Raw genomic sequence first — 19686 nt, 5'->3', positions numbered from 1 at the left:
ATGCAAATCCTTTGAGGTAGATTATAGTAGGAGCAATTTCTCGTATGCTGTGAGTGTCTTGGGTAAAATCTGACTTCTACAGGACAGTAGATGCTGTCAAAAGTGAACAGGAAATACATTTCTTCCTTTCTCATGAAATCATATTATTAATTTTTTGAAGAGAAATTCAACTGGTATTAATGAAGAATCCCGTCTGCCTGTCAATCCACTCTATTATTCCTTGGCATATGTTACTGGTGACTGCCTTTGAATAATTATGTAAACATTAGAATATAAAATGAAATTAATTTATTACTAATCATTTACATGATTAGTAATAGAGCTGTTACATTTAGTAACAAATGTATTAATAAATAAAGCCAGTCCCATATGTTCTTCTCAAATTGATTCCATTGGTCCCATCAATTCTCATTGATCCCATCCTCTTTGTTTGTCTCCTCTAGTTCTGAATGTAGGAACTTTTTCTGTCTAAGAGAAATGCTGAACTAATTTTGTGAGATGGTCTGGGGTTAGAGTTCATGTTGATGTGTAAGTATAGAGAAGTGCTGACAACTTTGTAGCCTTTCCTTTAAACAGACACGGCAAAACTATGAACTGTTGATTACCTTGAAGCATAATTTCTGAGAATTTAATATTAATTTAAAGTCAGAAAGCTATTATATTTAGTAATAAACAGCTTTGATTTTTGGTGTTTGGGATTTTTAAATTTTATTCCTTCCTCTTATCACTAGGCTGAATCTCCAATGGATGCTCAAAACAGCGATGAGCTCTCCATGTCCAGTGTCCTGCTTGACATTTTACTGCAAGAGGATGCGTGTTCAGGCACTGGCTCAGCCTCCTCAGGGAGCGGTGTGTCTGCAGCTGCTGAGTCCCTGGGCTCTGGCTCCAATGGCTGTGGCATGTCAGGGAGCAGGACAGGTAACTCAGGCAGCCAGAACGCTCCTGGTGCAAACACCATGAGCAGCAAATGAAAAGCTTTGTTTTTACTTCTCCTTGCGTAGTTTATCCTTGATTTCTTTCGTATCGCGTTACACAAATGTTTTTCTGTTGTGCTTGATTTACAGAACAGAAACTTTTCTAAGTGGGTGTAAAACAGGCATTAAAATATTATGCAGGTATAAAGGAATAATATAAAGACCATATTCCTTCACATCCATTTAAAACTTTTAAATTCAAGTGAGCTAATTAGTCTGTTGAAATTTAATGGAGACTTTACTTAAGAATTTGAGTTTTTAAAAGATTAATGCAGTTACTCAAGGGTGAAAGTTCCCTCTGTTTAAAAAGAGCAGAATAGTGGTTGTATTTATACATTCAGTTCTCTTTAATCTTCTCTACACTCAAAAGCATTCAGGTAATCCAAGTATTGGACAATTTATAATGAAATGTTAAATCTGTTTACAGGTAGCAGTGAAACTAGTCACACCAGCAAATACTTTGGGAGCATTGATTCCTCAGAGAATCACCATAAAACCAAAATGAAGACAGAAATGGAAGAAAGTGAGCACTTCATCAAATATGTGCTCCAGGATCCCATCTGGCTGCTGATGGCTAACACAGATGACACAGTGATGATGACTTACCAGCTCCCCTCACGGTAATTCCAGTGGCACAGCCCTTCACACATTCTATGTTGAAGGGAAGCACAATGTACAGGAGGGGAGATGTATGGGAATCTCTGTCTGAGGAGAAATAAACTGTTCAGCTTAGTGTCAAGAAAAATTCTTGCATCCTTTGTTTTGTATACTACCCAAGAACTTCTCAAGAAGGAAGAATGATTTAATTAAGCTTGGCTGTATTTTTAGGTCAATTTCCTGAGTTGAAATGAACTGTGTGTATTTTTTGGGTGCTGTTTCATAGTTAGTGATTTGTAACTACTTGCCCAGAAATCCCTGATGAATGTGCTTAGATCTAGGCATGGTCTGGCCTGGAAGATCTCCAGTCCTTGCCTGTTATCCTTGAGATGCCACATCCAGTGGAATGCTGCTCTTGGACTTGTGCATTTTTTTCTGAGTTGTTAACTTCCATATGTTCATTATTCTTCATAAATTAGGACAAGGAAGTAGAAAATAAAAATCATAAGGCTTCTAATAAACTTTTTTAAAACATAAAACACATAAAAATCATAAAAACCCTACTACTTAAGTAGCAGAAAGGAGATACGGGGGAAGAAGAGGTGACAGGTCTGTGGATTCTTTTTTTCAACCTACTTGTTTATATTTCTTGGGAGCACTGAATGGTGTTTTGAGAAGAATAAGAGGTTTCAGTAAAAACAAGCCTTTGAAAGGGAAGGTAAACAAGCTTTCAAACTACAGAAGCACAGACATGATGGAGAAAGTAAAGAATACATTCTAAGAACTTAAGCACTTTTTTTTCTAGTTTTAAAAACACTTTGACATTTCTCAGTTTTTGCTGTCTGAAGTGTTGACAGCCATAGGTGGGAATTCCAGTAGCCCATAAAATCAGCAAAGCCTACCAGAGTATTTTGATGAGAAGAGTGAAGCTCATTGTCAGAGTGTAATGCCCAAGAAGTAAATCCAGCCTGTTCTTAGGTGCCCTGTAAGGAATAGAAATTATTCCGGGTATCTTGCTTTTTATTGTCACATTTTACAGAGGGATACAGCTAGTAAATGTTGCTGTGGGATGGGGTTTTGTAAGTTCCTGAATGGAGGTAGGGCATTTGGAGGGAGAGAGAATTTTGGCTGCTGAAATAAAGCTGTTTTTCTAAAGTTTAGTTCAATCTTGGTGACCTTCTTAAACACATCTTACACTCCTGCTTTATCTCATGTGCAAGGAGTCTCTGCTTTGGGCTGTCCTCCCACTGGAGGGGGCTTGGAACTGCAGCAGCAGCAGAGGGAAACTGGGTTTTGCTGGTTTCACTGGTGGTGCTGCCTGAATGGCTCTAAGAAAACTCTTCTCACTGATGGGATTTGCAAAGACGGTGAGCCAGCAGAGATGTCTGCAAATGCAGAGAGCAGCTGGAGTAATCACATTTCATCTTCTTCCAATACAAGATTTCTAAGCATAACACTCTAGAACAAAAATAGTCTTTAAAAACATTAGTATTTGACTGTGTAACCTCACATAGGCATGAAGCCCAGAAACTGCTGAAGCTCAATTTCTAAATACATTTTATTTTAGGGATTTGGAAACAGTTTTAAAAGAAGATAAGCAGAAATTAAAGCAAATGCAGAAACTACAGCCAAAATTTACAGAAGAACAAAAAAGAGAGCTTATTGAAGTTCATCCATGGATCCAGCAAGGTGGCCTGCCAAAAACTGTTGCTAATTCTGTAAGTGTAATGAGTTAATTACTTTTGCATGTATAATAGTGCTTAAATTATTAGCTGCCTATGTTAAACTCTTCCTTTCCTGTTGCTATGAAAGCTTGGTCAGTTATGCAGAGGAAAAAAAAATAAATTCAAACTTCCATGCAGTGGTTTCTAGCTTGATTCAATTTAGCATAAATCCTTCTTCCAATGGAGGAAATTAAAGTACTGGTGAATACAGTATAAGAAATTTCCTTCCTGTTTCTGAATTTCCATGTCTCTGTTTGAAGTGCTTTAGCAACACAGCAGAAACTTCACTACATCAAAATCTCTAGTTTGTGTGCAGAAATGGATGTCCATTGATTTCAAAGCACAAAATGAATGACAATATGCTGATCCTTTTTCCTATCAGACTTCTCACTCAGGATCATGATTCTTCTAAGTAGTTTAATGGCTTGAAAGGAAAAAACAAAAAACAAAACCCAACAAAACAAAGCATCCATGCAACTTTACTTGTTGTCTGTGTATTTTACTTATTCACATGCAAATACCTGATTGTATTTCCTTTTCCCTAAGCTTTCTATCATTTGTGGCTTTTTGGCACAAAAGCTGTCAAACACAGAGGCTCTGTTTGCACATGACTGTTCCAAAAGTCAGTGTGAAGGAATTGCAGTGGAGTCCAAATCGTGGTGTTAATGTTACTGCAGCACTGATCCTCTGAGCACCCAGCTCGTGATCTGTGGCTTCCAGTTGAGTTCTCAAGTACTTTCATTGATTTACTGCACTTTATAAAATCATGGTGTGTGGAAAAGTTTTGGATTAAAATATATCTGGTAGCTACAGCACAGGTGGAAAGGTTCCCTTGGAATCAAGGATTGCATGCAGGTGGACTGATGCTTGGAAAAGCTTTTTTTTTTAAATTTTACTTATGAGTGCTTCTATTATTTTTTTTTTTTCTTTTTAGGAATGTATTTTTTGTGAGGACAATATACAGAGCAATTTTTATACTTCATATGATGAAGAAATCCATGAAATGGACCTTAATGAAATGATCGAAGATAGTGGAGAAAACAACTTGGTTTCTCTGAATCAAGTCAGTGAAGAACAAACATAGCCTTTGAGCCTGTTGTTTTGAAAATTGCTTCAAAACGACAGTGAACGATCCATAAAGGTTTTAATCTTTTATCCAGCAGGATGAATGCAGTTCATAAAAGTACATGTGTTTTTCTTGCTCTAGAAGAGTCATTTGTGAATGAATCTCTTTTTAAATGGTGGCAATCTCTTCCCAGTAAGGACATTGTTGAAGATGGTATAACTTTTCTTTAAAAGACTCATTTTGCACTTCCATGCCTCAAGTATTTCTTTATAAACTCTAGAAACTTTCATTGATGCCTACTGTTTTTTGTAGAGTGGGTTAAGAAGTGCTGGAAATTTCCTCATATACATACAGTTCTTCAATCTGCTGGTGATGATTCAGCATTATAAATTGTTGAGCAATTTTGCTTATGGCTCTTTACATTGTTCTTAATATTTGAAGTGGTCCAGCATAGTAGAAGAAATAACCTTCAAGGAAATCAATTCACACTTGCCCTTCTCATACCAGTTGATCCCATCCTCTTTGTTTGTCTCCTCTAGTTCTGAATGTAGGAACTTTTTCTGTCTAAGAGAAATGTTGAGCTGATTTTGTGAGATGGTCTGGGGTTAGAGTTCATGTTGATGTGTAAGTATAGAGGAGTGCTGACAACTTCGTAGCCTTTTCTTTAAACGGACACTGCAAAACTATGAACTGTTGAATACCTTGAAGCATAATTTCTGAGAATTTACACTCAAGAAATCCTTATGCTTAAAGATTTAAAAAACTTAAGACCACGGAGGATGTCTGGCCATGCCCCAGTTAGACAAAGCTTGGGGTAACTTTAACCTTTTTTTCTGACTTGCTCTGTCAGGAGGCTGGCCATCAGTTTTTCCAATGTGGCAAAACAAACATCAAATTGTGGCAAGGGAGGATTAGATGTGTCTTGTCATTTGAAGATAGTTCTTATAAAAAAGAAGTGATTCTGAGAATAGTGTTTACTCGCTCTATTCGATTTACATAATCTCAAATTTAGTGTGGCTGGAATCCTTTGCTGTCAAAGATTTCATTTTAATGCCTCTGATTGTATTGACTTGAATATGTGTACTTTATGTTCTTGTGCTGTTTATGTCTGTTGGATGTGGGAAGAGAACATGAGAGAACAACTTTTAATGTGTTGGTTAGTTAAAGGACATTTAGTTGCTGTATTGCTAGATGTCAGCTGTAAGTCCTGGGGTGAAAAATGACAAAAGTTAATTGAATTAACTTTGATATGTTTGTCTTAAAATATTTTTCTTGGGAAGCATTTCCTTTTTTATTAGGGTAACATTTCTATTCACTGAAAATTAAGGTTATTTTAATTCTATACAAATACTTCTGTTTGTATACAGAGAGGATGTGAATTCACATTGACACCAAAAACACACAAAAGTGACTGGTATTTGCTTAGTGGAAGAAATAATTTGTTCCAAGTAATTCATTATTAGTTGGAAAATTTGCACTGGAGACAGGTTCTGCAGGTAGTAAAGTGTGTCAGCTTGTGAAACAAGCAGAATCACGATTTTAAAAAATAAATATCTTAAATGTAGTGTGAAGCACTACCCAGCAAGATCTGATGCCTGTCTTTAACAGTTCAGTAAGGTCAAACGTAAATATTTGTAAATACAAAGTGAATGAGAAATTTTCCAGTGTTGGTGTTCACGTCCGATGTGTTAAATGTTTTAATCATAAATGGAACAGTGCAGCTATACCAACATATGAAATATATTTCATTTTTACATGGAAACACAAACATGGACCAGGGTTTGGGAAAAATAAGAGCTTTATATAAAAGGAGTGCATCATAATTATACAAATAATTTTCAAAGACTTCTCAACCACTTTGAACTTCTCTTTGCTTTAGCATGCTTTTTTTTCACCCCCCATGTCTTTTTTTATTTATCCTAATTTCTTTTATTATTTTTTTTTTTCAATGACCATCTTGTAACCATAACTTAGTGAAAGGAAGAGAAAAGTATATTTAGAGCATTTTGTGGATGTGCTTACTTATGGACTTAATCTTGCATCCTTAAAGTGTTTGCATTTACAGGGTGGTATTAAAATATTTTCCTGTAACTTTAAATCTACATGCCTCCATTTATAGATAAGATTCTGAAGCTGTAATTTTTCCAAACTGTTGTAAGATGATTTATTTGTGATGACACTTTGTCAATATGTCAACAATGTTTTCTGTACACTGTGCAATATATTTTGGTTTTGCCACTTGTGACTAATTTTTATGACTTTGCTTTTTAGAAAACTGGTAAATAAAACAGATATATTTTTAGTTGCCTTTTTGTTCCTTGAGGCTTCTACTCCAAGTAAGAAGTCAGAACATGTGCTTTACTGATGCTGTATGAACTGGTATTTCAAACTCTCGCTTCCTGTCCTGGAGTCAAATTGCTGCCAGCTTTTCTGACCTCTAAGTTTAGTGGTCACATGGAAGATTAAATCTTTATATTGAGGAGTTGTTCTGAAATCTTGTGCACATTTCCTGGAAGAGCACGTGCAGCGGGCTCTGTGTTGTTCTGATCTGCCAGAGGACACCTTCCTTGTGCTTTCTGCTTTATTCCATGTGAGCTTTTGCAGGGGTGGCTTAGGGACAGAGAATTCTGTTATGCCCCTTGGATTTGCTCTGTATTTTCAGAGTTTCAGTGATTTTCAGTCTTCTGTCGAGGTATGAGGTGTTGTCTTTGAAGATTGCTGAAACTTTCCAAGCTGGAGTGCTTCCCTGTTCATGTTTAATTATCTGGTGAGTGGAGCAGTGCTGAGCTCAGGGCTTGGACTCCTCCTGTTCAGAAGGGACTCAGTTTACGAGACCTTCATTATCTCTTTTTTTCCATGGCTGTGTTTTCAGAGGTTTGTGGAAATTTTTAAATAGAGCAAGCTGGTACAAGCCCTGATTTGGTCATAAAGGACCCAGAAACTTCTGTGAGCTGCACAGTCGGGGTGTTTGGGTACCACAGGCTCAGCACACGGGTGAGCTGCCTTCACACCAAGGGCAGAATGTCGTGCACTTCACTGGCTGCATTTTAAAATTACATTTATTGTTGAACATCATCCAAGCCCCTTTGCAGTCCTCTGAATTAACCCTAAATTGGTGGGCAGGTCTGTGTCTGTCTGCAAACACTTCTGTCCTCACAGCACCGGCTCCTGGCTCACGTGAACACACAGAGGAGAGATGTGGTGGAGCTTTGGCAGAACTCCAAACCTGAGTGTCACCTCCCTATGCCACTCCACAGGTGCTGGCATTTGGATTCCAGTTCTGATAACAAGAGCCTTGGGTGCTGCTGCTGGGATAAACTACCTGGTGATGTTTCACTCTTATTTCTGCTTTTGGTAATTTCTTTTTGTTCAGCTGTGAATGTAATAAGAATACGAGTTAAACATGACTTCAGGCATTCATGTACTCCTCCTTGGTGAGCTTGCAGAGCTGTTGGGAGGAACCTCTGTCCGAGTTTTTCCCACCTCAGCATCCCCTAGATGTCACTGGTGTCCTGGGATTATCTTTGGCAGCATTTCCATCACTGTCTTTCTTCGGCTTCTTGTGTGTTGAGGCTGGTGAGTTTGCCATGACATTATTTGATGGGAAGTGAAAGCTCTGTGGCTTGAATTTCAAATAAGATGATGGGAAAATTCATACTGAGGAGCTGTTGGCCCAACGACAGTGAATGCAAACATAAGCTCTGCTTGGAAAAGGGAAACAGACTGCTGAAAGCATCAGGTTTTAGTCCACTTAACTGTCATGAATTTAGAGGTGAAAAAACATGCTGTTCTTACTGAGAATCAAGATCCTTAATGGTTATTTTGTCTCTAAGAAGAGTGGAAAGAACCCAAGGCATTGATAAACCTCTGACCCAAAAAAAGAATGTGGTAAAATGAGTTGCATGTTTCTGGCAAAGTAACAAACAGATGACTTGAAGGAGGATAAGGTTTGTAGGTGTAACTTCCAGAAATTCCAGCGTTGAATTGATCACAAGGAGCTTAAGAAATTTTCCCAGTGTATTGAACAAGGTAATGAACAGCTCAGGAACTCCTTTTCCTCGGGGGCTGTGGAACAGGACCTTGTTTCCAGGGGCAGGACACAAGGTGTGTTACAGCTTTGTCTCTACTTCACTGAAACAACTTAAAATGCCAAACAAACAAAAAACTAAACCCAAACTTCTCCAGGCTTTCCAAGTGGAAAAGCAACATAAGACTGGGTAGAAACTGAGGCAACTGAACTCTGAAATCCCGGATATTTCTCTGGGTATCTGCTGATAAATCATGGGCTCCACCAGCTGTGTGTGTGCTGGGGTTTCACTGCCCAGCATTTCTGGCTCTCACAGACAGAGAAGTCATGAACAGTGTTTAACCTCAGTGGATAATACAGAGTATGAAAACACTTGCCACTCAGAGAGAAAATGCTTTTTAGCTGAAGGACACGATGTGAAAAAGGCCCCTCCTGGGGCAGGTGGCATTGCTGAGGGATGTGCAGGGTGGGGACAATGCTGTCTGTGTAGTGCAGGAAGGGAAAATGAGCATCTGCTGGAGCTGGGGTGAAAGGTTTGGTGGGGCAGCCACTACACCCTCAGCCCTAGAGGGATGTACTGCTTTGCACTTCATTTGTTTTCATGTTTTAGAGACAAATAAAAGAGTGAATCCAAATTTCCCGGTATTCCAGGATTTTTCAAGGGGTACTTCTCACTCCTCAGTCTGCAGTAGAACAGGATATAGTGAATTTACTACTCTCTTTAAATTGTTAGAGTGGTCTAAAAGTAAACTGCTTGTGTTGCTGTTGCACTGCCTGCTTCAGAAATTCTAATTCTGTCCAAGAATTTGTTGGCTATGCTTTTCCTTTTTAAAAAACCTGACCACTGCTTGTCTAAGGTAAGGTCTACTGCTTTCCCTTCTGTTGTCACCAGCTGCCTCCCTCAGAAATCTGCAGCTTTTTGCACAGGGTGCTGGCTAAATTCAGCAAATGTACTTTTCTAATTGGCTGTAATCTTTAATTAGCTCAGCTCCAGGAAGCAGAAGAAGGGTTGGGTGTGTGAGCTGTGCCTGCCCTGCTCTGGTTTGGAGAGCCCTGGGGCTGGAGCGGCTCCTTTTGGAGGAGCCTGGTGGGCTCAGCTCCTCCAGGTCCCAGGTGAGTGCAGGGGTGGTACACGGAATTTTCACCAATGATTTAACCTGGGCCATCTGTCCCCTCTGTTTGCTGCCACTTCTGTTCCTCCCCAGCGTTTTAAGTGTTTGTAGTTTTGTCAGGAGTGGATAAAGACGGAGGTTGACACATGAAATAGGCTCAGGATTTGCTTTGTTCTTGTGTTAATAAACTTCTCTCACCTCGTTTTAACTTCAGCCTCGGTTTTGAACACTGGCAGATCTGTCCTCACATATTTTGGAAAACTATTCTTTCATGGTTCAGTTGCGTTTCTGAATTTGGTAAAAACCAGGGGTTTCTGATGAAAATGGTTAATTAAATTGCAGAGTAACAACTCTGTGCTGAGCAGTACCTGCAATGCAGAGGTACTGTCTTTTACAGCCCTAAAATATGTAGTTTGTTTCTGCAGCAATACAGGATGGTAGGAAATAAAATCGTGTTATTTTTCTCTTGCAGTGAGAGAACACATGTAATTTCCTATACCAACCAGTGTATTTCAGTATCAAATGGTGTGGAAGTGAACCATTTTGTATTTTCCATTGTTCAGTGCAATAGCTATTTTCTAGTGTAGTTTCTCTTCCTGTTTAAGCTAAATGAGGTTTCAATTTACTTAAAAAAAAAAAATCTCCAGGAAATAATGGAGTTGGAAAAAAAAACCCAGTCTGCCTCAGGGCATGGAAAACCCAGGAATGACCTGGGATGGCTGCAGGAGGAGCTTTGGAGTGCTGGGCTCAGTAACAAACCCAGGGCCTGGGGCCAAGCAATTCTGTATTGCAATTTGTGCAATAAATGCATGTGCATGAAGCATATGGCGTGCCACAAAGCGGGCAGCAGCGACAATGGCAGGAATGTGGCCATCGGGAGTTATTTCCAGGCTCTATATGCAGTTGTCTTTACAAGCCTCCTCCTTTTTTGTGTTGTGCAGAGCTGCTGCCCGCCTGTGAATAGGGGAGATTCTGTCCCAGCTGCTCGGAGCAGGGCTGGGAGGGGAGGGGAGCTGGGCAGAACCTTCTGTTCACATCTCATTCCTAAGGGAGATGCCTCTTCCTAAACCCCACATCCCTGAGGACAGCAAAACTTCTGCTCGCTCCTGCTTGCCGTGAAGTTCTTTTAGAACTTCCTTTTAGAGACAAAGCCAAGTAGAAATATATTTATTTTAGAATTGAGCTGAAATTTTTTAACTGCCAAAGCTACGTGGCAATACAGAATGATTCCCACATTGTGCAAAGAACAGGGAAATTCTTCCATTGTCCTAAGCTTCCACTGTCTTAGTATGCAAAAATATGGTTACTAAACTCTTCAGTAAAGGCTTCTGAAGCTTTGGATGTAGTCAGGCAGTGAATTTCATATTATTTTAGTAATAATTACTTTGCATTACATGAGCAGTGAATTTAAATGAGTTCAGCTATAAAGACCTGATTAGGAACACACATATGAACAACATTGTTTTATTAGTCCTGCCAGCCCCCTAAAATATCTGCTCTGTATGTGCTCTACCATTATGAGGTGATGCTTAAGTCTTAAATTTTAATTGAATTTTCAGGGATTTCTGGCTTGGATTTTTAAGGAAAATCTGTTTATTTGGCCCTTTCTTTTTGTTTGTTTCTTTTTTTTTCTTTTTTGTCTGACAGTCTCTTGGCTATCAGGTGGGATAAAGGTATCTGTGTCTCAATCTGAGAAAACCATTTATAGCCTCACATTGATTTTGTGGCAGAATGATATAAATTGAACAGACTTCATACTGGAAATGGTTCTACAGGTTTCACTTACTGACAGAATTAGTTTGATGAAGTGATATATGACTGCCTTTACCACCTCATTTAGTGTTCACAGGCCTGTGAAGTTTATGGTGTTACTTTTCACTCATTACAGAGACGAGTTGAGAGAAATCTGTATTATTTGTAGTGTTCCCAGGAGTGTGGGTGCAGGAGCCTTCCCCGAATTCTGCAGACTTTATATACACACACAATGGTGACTTGAGGCTGGTTGCCAAAACTTAGGGTGATTAAATTGCTGTAATTAAATGTATCCCCAGCCTCCCAAGCATTGTTTCTGTGCTGCTAAGGCTGCTAGATAAGGCTGGGGTTGAGCTGTGACACCTGGGCTATATATAGAAGGTAACAGCTTGCTGCTCTTGGGAACATTTGGGTTCTTGCACTCTGGTTTGTGACTTCCATGAAAGAATTGGAGGAAGAGGATAATAACAGCTCCAAAGGGCACTGCTGCTTTGAGACTGCTTAACACTGCCTTTTTAAAAATAGTTTTATCCACAGCAAAACACGATTTTTCTTTCTTTGGATGAGATGCAAGGGCTCCTTGTCAGAGAGAATTTGAGAAAGAACAAAGATGAATCGCTCTTAAGGCTTGAGGATGTTTGGACATTTAGGAACGGTTTAATTGAATGGAAGTGAGAAGTTGTTAAAATACAGGCAGAAAAGACTGACACGGGGTTAAATCTGTGTGCATCTATAATCCGTGACCATAACAAACGAAAAAGCTGTCAAAACAGGGAAGGTTGGAATTGCCCTGTGTCTAGACAAAAAAAAAATAAAAACCAAATTTGAGCAAGACAGAGAAAAGTGATGTTTAGAGCTTTTTGGCAAAAGAAGCTACAGCTGCAGAACTCAATCCCATGAAGGGCTGTGTTCGTCTGGGCTAAGCTGCACTGTCAGATCAATACAGATCTGAGCTCTGTAGCATGAGTCAAATCAAAATTGTCTGTCCAGGCACTTGAGACTTTGGGTTCTTTGAAAACCAAACCCCAGATAATAAATTGGGCTGCTTGAATCTCTTTGCAGCATTATTCAGAAAAATGTCTAAAATATCATTGTCCAAAGAGTTCCTTAATATCAAATGTTCTCTGAAAACAAAACCAGTAAGTAAAAAACATGTATAAAATGCTACTCTTTTGTTCCAGGGGAAGGCCAGGGGAAGTGGAGCCCTTCCTCTTTGGAAGGTGTGTGTTTGATTTGGTGCTGCTCAGATGCCATGGTGACAGGCACTGCAGAAAACAAACCCCAAGCACCAGGTGGGCTCTCCCTCCTCTCCAGTTCCCATTTCCCTGCCCATTACCAAGGTCCTAACAGGAGAGATGGCAACGTTGAAGGCTCATGTGTTTTAGCATCAAGAAGGACCAGAGGTCAAAACCTTTTCATTTGAGCCAGAAAGCCAAATCTCTGTAGGATTCTGCAACATTTCTAGGGGGGATGCAGTGGGAGCAGCACTTTTGGTTTGGTTTCTCACCAACAAGAAATGAAGGAAAGGTGAAGACAGCACACTCAGTGGAGACTTTGTCACAAACTGATAGGTTTTCCCAGAAGTGGTGGGGAAAACTGGGATCCACAGCTAAAGCTCTTCCTGCTCAGGCAGCCACTGCTGCGTTCTCGTGGCAAGGAGCTGTGTCCCAGGTGTCACCCTGAGCTCAGTGACTGGAGATGCTGCTCTGGAAAAGTGACAGAAGGACTGCCAGACCAAAGAATCCACCTGTCTGTGTCCACAAGATCAAAAAGTGCCTGGCATGGACTCTAATACCTTCAAGGAGGGAGGTAACACCTGGGAATTCCCGTGGTGTTGCCAGCACTGCAGGAATCCCTTTTCCCAGGGCAGGCAGTAGGGATGGAAGCATTCTGCTTGGTGCGGGAAGGGGAAGAACAAAAACCCACAACCAAACCAAAGAATGCTTGAATACATGCAACTTTTTTTTCCCCCCTGATCTACTTATTTTGCATGACATGGATTATGTTTGTTTGCATATTTCATTTTCCATCTGGCCCATGTAATTTGCATCTATTTATTTTAAATGCACGTATGTGGCTGAGTCAGAGTGGTCATTGCTAGGCTGACCAAGGAGAACCCTTCCCTCCAGTGTTCAGTGTTGGGTGGGACTTAACAAATCTATTTGGGTGACCAAATGGAGCAGGGAGAGTTTATGCATTTGTCATTCACCCACCAACACTTGCTCTTCATGGAAGACCTTAGTGATCCATGCAGTACCTGGGTCTTGTCATATCTGAGTCATAGGAGACTTGAGAAGGTAAAATTTGAGGAGGCTTTTTCAGTTGAGTTGGCCAGTTAGGTAGTAACACTCCACCTTGAGAGACAGGTGAGCAGTTGTCCTTTAATGGAAATCTGGAGTTAAATTCAAGAGTGCCTGGCAGCAGACTCCATCCTGGGAAACTGAAATTTTGCCTGTTTTGAATGTCCTCACTTGAATTTCATATATGATGCAAATTAAAGTGCAAGAAAACATTGGCTTGATTCAACAGCAGTGGCTGGCAGCAAGAGCCTTGATTTTAGGGAAGATTTGACAGTTCTGAGAGGTCAGCAGATGCTCTGGCCCTACAGATTCATTCTCCCTTGTAGCCCAAATAACAGTTCTTTAGTCCCTTTCCCTTCTCCTTTGCCCCTTGCATCTCTGTGCTATGAAATGATTGATTGTAACAGCTGTAAATTGGTGTGTGACTGTATAAACCCACAAAAGATACATGGAAGTTGTTGGTAAATTCTGTTTTTATTGCCTTTCCCTCCAAGAAACCCTGAGATAATACTTCACCCTTCTTTGTATAGCTCTTGACAGAACTAAACAAGAGCAAACTGAGAATTGTTCTTGGCTGAAATTATAACAAGTTGCACATCAGCAGAATGTTTTTGTTGCATCTTTTAAAAAGCAAAAATAAATCCCAAGGTGTTAAAGCAAGCAGGTACATATTGCTGCATGTCCTCCCAGGAAATGCAGCCAATTCTTCTAGCAAAAAGCTGACAGATAAGAATTTGGTTAGTGGTTTTTGTTTGCTTTTCTTTTTAAAGGGGTTCAGGGAGTAGATTAAAATTTCAGCACCGGAGGAGTGGTGCTTCTGGGAAGGAACAGAACTGGTAACTGAGTCCTGAGTAAGCAAAGAGCAGCATTAGAGAGCTGGGGGGTTGTGTTGTGTTTCCCTTTTGCTGCTGGAGTTTTGTAGCCAAGGAGGGACGCTCTGGCTCGGCGCTGCCTGAGAGGATGTGAATCATTTTTCCTGCTTCCTGCAGCAGCTGAAAGTGCAGAGTGTCCCTCTGCTCCTGAGCCACCGTGGTCACTGTGTGGTCCCATTGCAGCTGGGGGTGCCAAGCCCATTGATGCCTTAGGATTTTGGCTTTTACATTTTTCAGACCCTGAACTGTTTTAGGGTGTAACCCTAAAGCTCCGTGGCCTGTCAGCCGCTGTTCTCCTGATTTATTCAGACAAAACAATTCCTCCAGGCCTGGAGCCCAAGGACACCCCACAGCCTCAGCCCCAAGAGGTGTAAACAGCAATAAATTGGGGGGAACAAACTGGAGGTAAATGACTTCATTAGCTGAAGCTGTAATTGGAGCATTAACCCCTGAGATGGAAATGGACCAAACTTGTAATTGTCTGAGAAACTTGTGCCCATCTTCCAGCTTGGGTGCAGCCTCTGGGAGGTTTCTGACTGCCCAAGGTGTGCCTGTTGAAGGCCTTCAATAAATCCCCACTTTATTCTCTTAACTCTGTCCAGCCCCTGCTCTGGGGATCCATCCCAAGGCATCACCTCCAGGTGTGATGTGGGACTCCCTGTGCTCTTTAAAACCTCTCTGTGACCAAGTGCATTCGGGAGCTTTCCAAATTCTCTAACTTTCTATAAAGTTTTCTGGGAAACAAAGGACATCCTGGGCACTCTGGAGAGGTTCCCTAAGGCTCCTGAGGAGTCTTGAGCTTCACTGAGTGCATGTGTTGGCTTAGTAAGAAACACTGCTTCAGTTGAGAGATTAATGGGTTGGGGGACTTGCAGCTGCTTGGGGAGTAGCAGCTCCTCAGTAGAGATTTGCTCCAGAATCCCAGATTTTGGTAAGAAGCTGTGTGCTCCCTCTGCCTGGATGTGGGGATTCAATTACACCCATTTTCTGACCCGTTAATCTGCTCCCGTGAATGACAGAGAGAATCTGGAGCAGGATTCCATGTGTAAAGTAGTCTCAGGCTCCTGGTACTGTGCAGGCCTCTGCTGAGGATCTGTGGAGCAGGAAAGGAACCCGAGCACGTTGTTTTGGCAAGTAGGAGTGTGTAGGTAGATATTACCAACACTGGGTCAGCCGTGAGTAATGAGGCCACCGAGGGTTGTAAACATCAAGTGACATTTGCAGGCCCAAAGGAGGCAAATTCACTCAGCTTGTGTGGCTGAGTTCTTGGTGAGACATGTGGGTGCTGTGAACAACCTTTCCCCACTGGTGGAAGAGTTTGATGGGGCTGATGTGTCTCTTCTGGGCTTCCCCCCTTTCTCAGCATGAGGAACTTATGATGGAACTGATGATCCACTAATGTGTGGAATTTATGATTACAAAACCTGTTGCATGGTGACAGTGGAAGGGGTTTCATAGTGACCTTGCTCAGCACAGGCTGGTGAACTTGTTTTAGGATAGGAAGATTGGAAGTCTGAAGTTTTGTGTGGAAAGCCCAAAACACAGCCAGGCTTCCTCAGGGACCAGGAGAAGCTGAAACCCACTGAGGAACTCCTGGGTGGGCACACAGGCTCTGGGGATGGCCAGTAATGTCCCTTCCCTCTCAGGTGACACAGCTACATCGTTTTAAGGATGCTTTAAGCTGTGCCTCTCTGGTGATGATTTTAAATTAGACTGCCCTGCTTTGTACTTAAATGGTGCAGGAGCTTTGCAGAGCTCAGCTGAGGGTGAGTGAATCCGTGCAATTTCTGAAGTGAATGCAGGCTCGAAAACGCCATGGTCTGAGCTTTCTCAGACACAAAGAAAACTACTCTCCTTGTTTTCCACTAATATTTAAGGCACAGACCAATGCAAAAACTATAAAACCACAAACTGAGTTAATTTTACATTTAAGAAATCCAAGGCCAGAAGGGATCAGTTAATATAATTACTTGTATGATGTTGTGTAACTAAGTAGTTTTTGTTTGTAACCAAAGAAACTCGTATTTGCTTTTGGAAATATATTCTGTCTCACTTGACATTAAAAGAAAGGAAATTCATTACTTCTTCCAGAGTCTAATTTCAATCCTTTTCCTTCTCATTACAGATAATCTGGACCTACTATCTAGGTCTTGGCACTTAAGGCTCTACTTTACTGGCTTAAAAGACTTCTTGAAGCCATGAGTTCCTCAGCTGCTGAGCTGTAGAATGTGTCATGCAATATAGGCAGTGTAACTAATCACCCTCAGTCATCATCTTGTTTAACTGAATTAGCTTAAGGCCTCATGCTCTGAGGTGTATTTTCATGTTTGAGTGTTTTCTGAACCAGTTTGGATTTTTTTTAACCTCCTTAAAATGCAGTGCAATGAATTTCACTTGCTGAAAATGTATATATAATAAATGTATATAATGAAATGCTAATATTGTGTAGGGAGCTAAAATACCATGGAATGAGACTCTTTTTTCCTCCTTTGCTTTTCCTTTATCTTGGCTTATGAGAGGCCTAAAGGGGACAATTTAGAGACACTGTCCATTTAGATAGCTGTGCACTCAGGAATTTGCTAGAGGATACAACTTGGAACCAGGTATCTCATGAAAAAAAAAAAAAAAAAAGAAAAAAAAGAGACTGTTCTCATCTCCAGAGAAAAGAGCAGATGACTTGGACAAAAGTTTGGGTGTGTTCCAGCATCTGAACACGGGAGATGTAAAACCCCTGTGTCTGCAGGGTGGAGGAGCAGTCAGGACTGGAGAGCTGCTGCTGTGAGAGTGTGCAGACCTGTGCTTGGACATGGGCCCAAAAATGGGGAAATCCTGAACCTGGGCTCCAGCAGCTGGAGCTGTCAGGAGTGGGTGGCCCCTTGGGGATGTGGAGTTGTTGCTGTGGAGAGTTCAGCACAACGGGGCAGGACTCTGGCTGCCAGGATTAACCAACACTCACTCCAGCACCTCTCATAGGAACAAATCCTCCTTTTTTGTGATGCTTTGGTACCATTCTGCTAACAGCAGCATTCTGGATGGTAAGAAATGTAAACTGTGTTACAGACAGGAGCCAATTGCCTGCTTAGCAGGGATTTCCTGCATGATATCTGTGCACCCCCCAGACCTGCTGCTGAGGCCTAGGTTGGTTTTTTCTTCTATCCTTTTAATTGGAATAGAAACTCAGACATTTATTTGGAGAGGGAGACTCTGCAGAGAGCTGCAGGATACTTACTAGTGGGAGATGAAAGAAGATGTAAGTCAATTGGTGTGATTTAAAAGCTTGATCTTGTCTGCTGGCCAAAGGCTCTGATAAAAAACCTGGTACATGTAGGGAAGAGATTTGAACTCCAGGTCCTCCCAGCAGATCCAGTCTAACAAGGAGCATTTTTCCCCTGTAACAGGTGTGAGTGACATGCAAAGAGAGGGGAAAATGAGCCCTTCTTTCTGTTATTCTCGACCTGCATATCAAACGAGAGGAGTCCTGTTAGAATGCTGCCTCTCTCCTTATACAAGGCACTGCACTGTCAGATCAGATGGTCTGTTTGTATTACTTTGGAATGGAAAAGAATAAAGGCAGTTTCTATAAAGAAGGACTTGAAAAGGCTTCCCTGGTTTTTCATCAGAGCTATTGGAAACCTTCCTTCCCCACGCTGCCCCTTTCCCAGTGCCACCCCCAAAATGCTCACCTCTTTCTGCCTTTGTCAGCCAAGTGTCAGATTTGACACCTTTGCAGTAAGGTACAGAAATGCAAATGGACAAATCCAGCAACACCTAATCAGGGGATGTAAACGTTCTGTGAACCTAATTTGTGGATTGAAAAAGAAAAAAAGGAAAAAAAGTCATATTTCTAACACATTTCTAAAATACTTTTGACACTATTGGAGAACTCCTCAAAGTACTGTTCTGACCTGGCTTTTCTTGTCAGCCAGAATAGCACTGGTAAGTAAGCTGTAAGCTCAGGGCAAAGGGCTGTAATCCCCCTGCTCTTCCCCACAAGTCCTGCTTTGGGAGAGCAGCTGTCCAGAAGTCCTCACAGCCCCACTGCCTGTTTTCCCTGCAGCAGAGGGAACAGGATGTGCCCAGGTAGGCTCCCCTGGCTGTGGGTAGGCCAGCAGCACAAGCAGGAATGGGAAAAGCAACAGGAAGACCAGCTTTGAGCTTTGGACCATTCTCCAAGGCCAGCAGAGGGAAAGTTGAGCACCACATCTGCAGTGTTGACTTTGCTTCGGGCTGCCCCAATTCCTGGTACTTTTATGTTGACTTTGGGCTGTGTTTCTGTCACCAAAGTGTCAGGATTTGCACTTGCTTTCACAGGAGCATTACTGAAGAAGAAATGGGCCTTTCTTCTCATGGAGATGAAGCCAAGCCAAGGTGCCTCTGGTGCTCCTGCAGCAGTGGAGAGGCTGCCTGGGGCCAGGCTCAGCCCTGGGTGGCCCTGCTGAAGCCACTGAGCTCAGGCAGGGTCTGAGTGCTGCTGTGAGCCACAGGCTGAGCTGTGCCTGCTGCTGTCACGTTAAGGAACTGGGCTGTGGCTTCAGGCCCCTCTCAGTGCCTTTTCCAGCTGTTAGACATGAGGGGTTCTGGCTGAGCAGGGTCACAAGTGGGGTGAGGGGCTGTATGTGAACTGGGCTTGGAGTTACAGGGAGCTTTAAACTAAGAGGGGAGACTGACTTATCAAACAAGACATGAGGTCTGAGGAAAATCGACATAAATAAACCTGGACTTGGGCTGGAGAGGTGCAGCCTCAGCCCCAGAGCTCACAGGGTATGTAGGGTGTCAGTTTTAGTGCAAGTGTCCCAGACCTCATTTACACTTCAAACCCCTCACCTCCCTCCCTAAAGCACAAGGGTCACTACAGGGGCTTTCACCTCCCCTCACTCAGCTCATTTTTGCCCCTCTACTCTGGTTCAAAGGGAATTTAGCTCCAAAGGGAGGAGAAGGACCAAACATTCTGATATTTGAACAAGAACACCCACCTCAGGTAAAGAAAATTACCATGGAAAGGCCTTGCCAGTGCTTCACTTTCTATTTTTATCATTCTGTGGGGTTACTAACAAAGGTACACGTCTAGTCCCTTGGTCATTGGGTTGCTTCCTTTCTTACTTGCTCTATGTTTGGAAACTTCCATGTATTAAGACACTTTACAATCTCTTTTTTTCCTCTTCACAACGAAAAGGTATTGTATCACAGCATAAATAACCTGGCATCTCCCCAAAGCAGGAACAGGAAGGGGGTCAAACCTCGTGGATAAGAATGCTGAGGGTC

General features: G+C 41.7%; 1 protein-coding gene across 6 annotated transcripts in view; it reads left to right on the top strand.

Annotated features, from left to right (window-relative positions):
* The window catches only part of PER2 (period circadian regulator 2), a 44819-nt gene extending 38156 nt beyond the window's left edge, over positions 1–6663 (top strand). For all 6 annotated transcript variants that reach the window (XM_015637543.2, XM_015637540.2, XM_015637541.2 and 3 more), the window contains 4 exons: positions 732–918; positions 1402–1594; positions 3139–3289; positions 4230–6663. In XM_015637543.2, the coding sequence (XP_015493029.1) occupies positions 732–918; positions 1402–1594; positions 3139–3289; positions 4230–4379 (681 nt within the window). In that variant the 3' untranslated portion in view covers positions 4380–6663. The remainder of the gene's footprint in view (positions 1–731; positions 919–1401; positions 1595–3138; positions 3290–4229) is intronic.
* Positions 6664–19686: the final 13023 nt, after the last annotated feature.

The sequence above is a fragment of the Parus major genome, chromosome 9, assembly GCF_001522545.3.
Source record: "Parus major isolate Abel chromosome 9, Parus_major1.1, whole genome shotgun sequence".
Classification (NCBI taxonomy): Eukaryota; Metazoa; Chordata; class Aves; order Passeriformes; family Paridae; genus Parus; species Parus major.
Note: the sequence above shows the minus strand (reverse complement) of the source record. Positions and strands in the feature narration are given on the sequence as shown.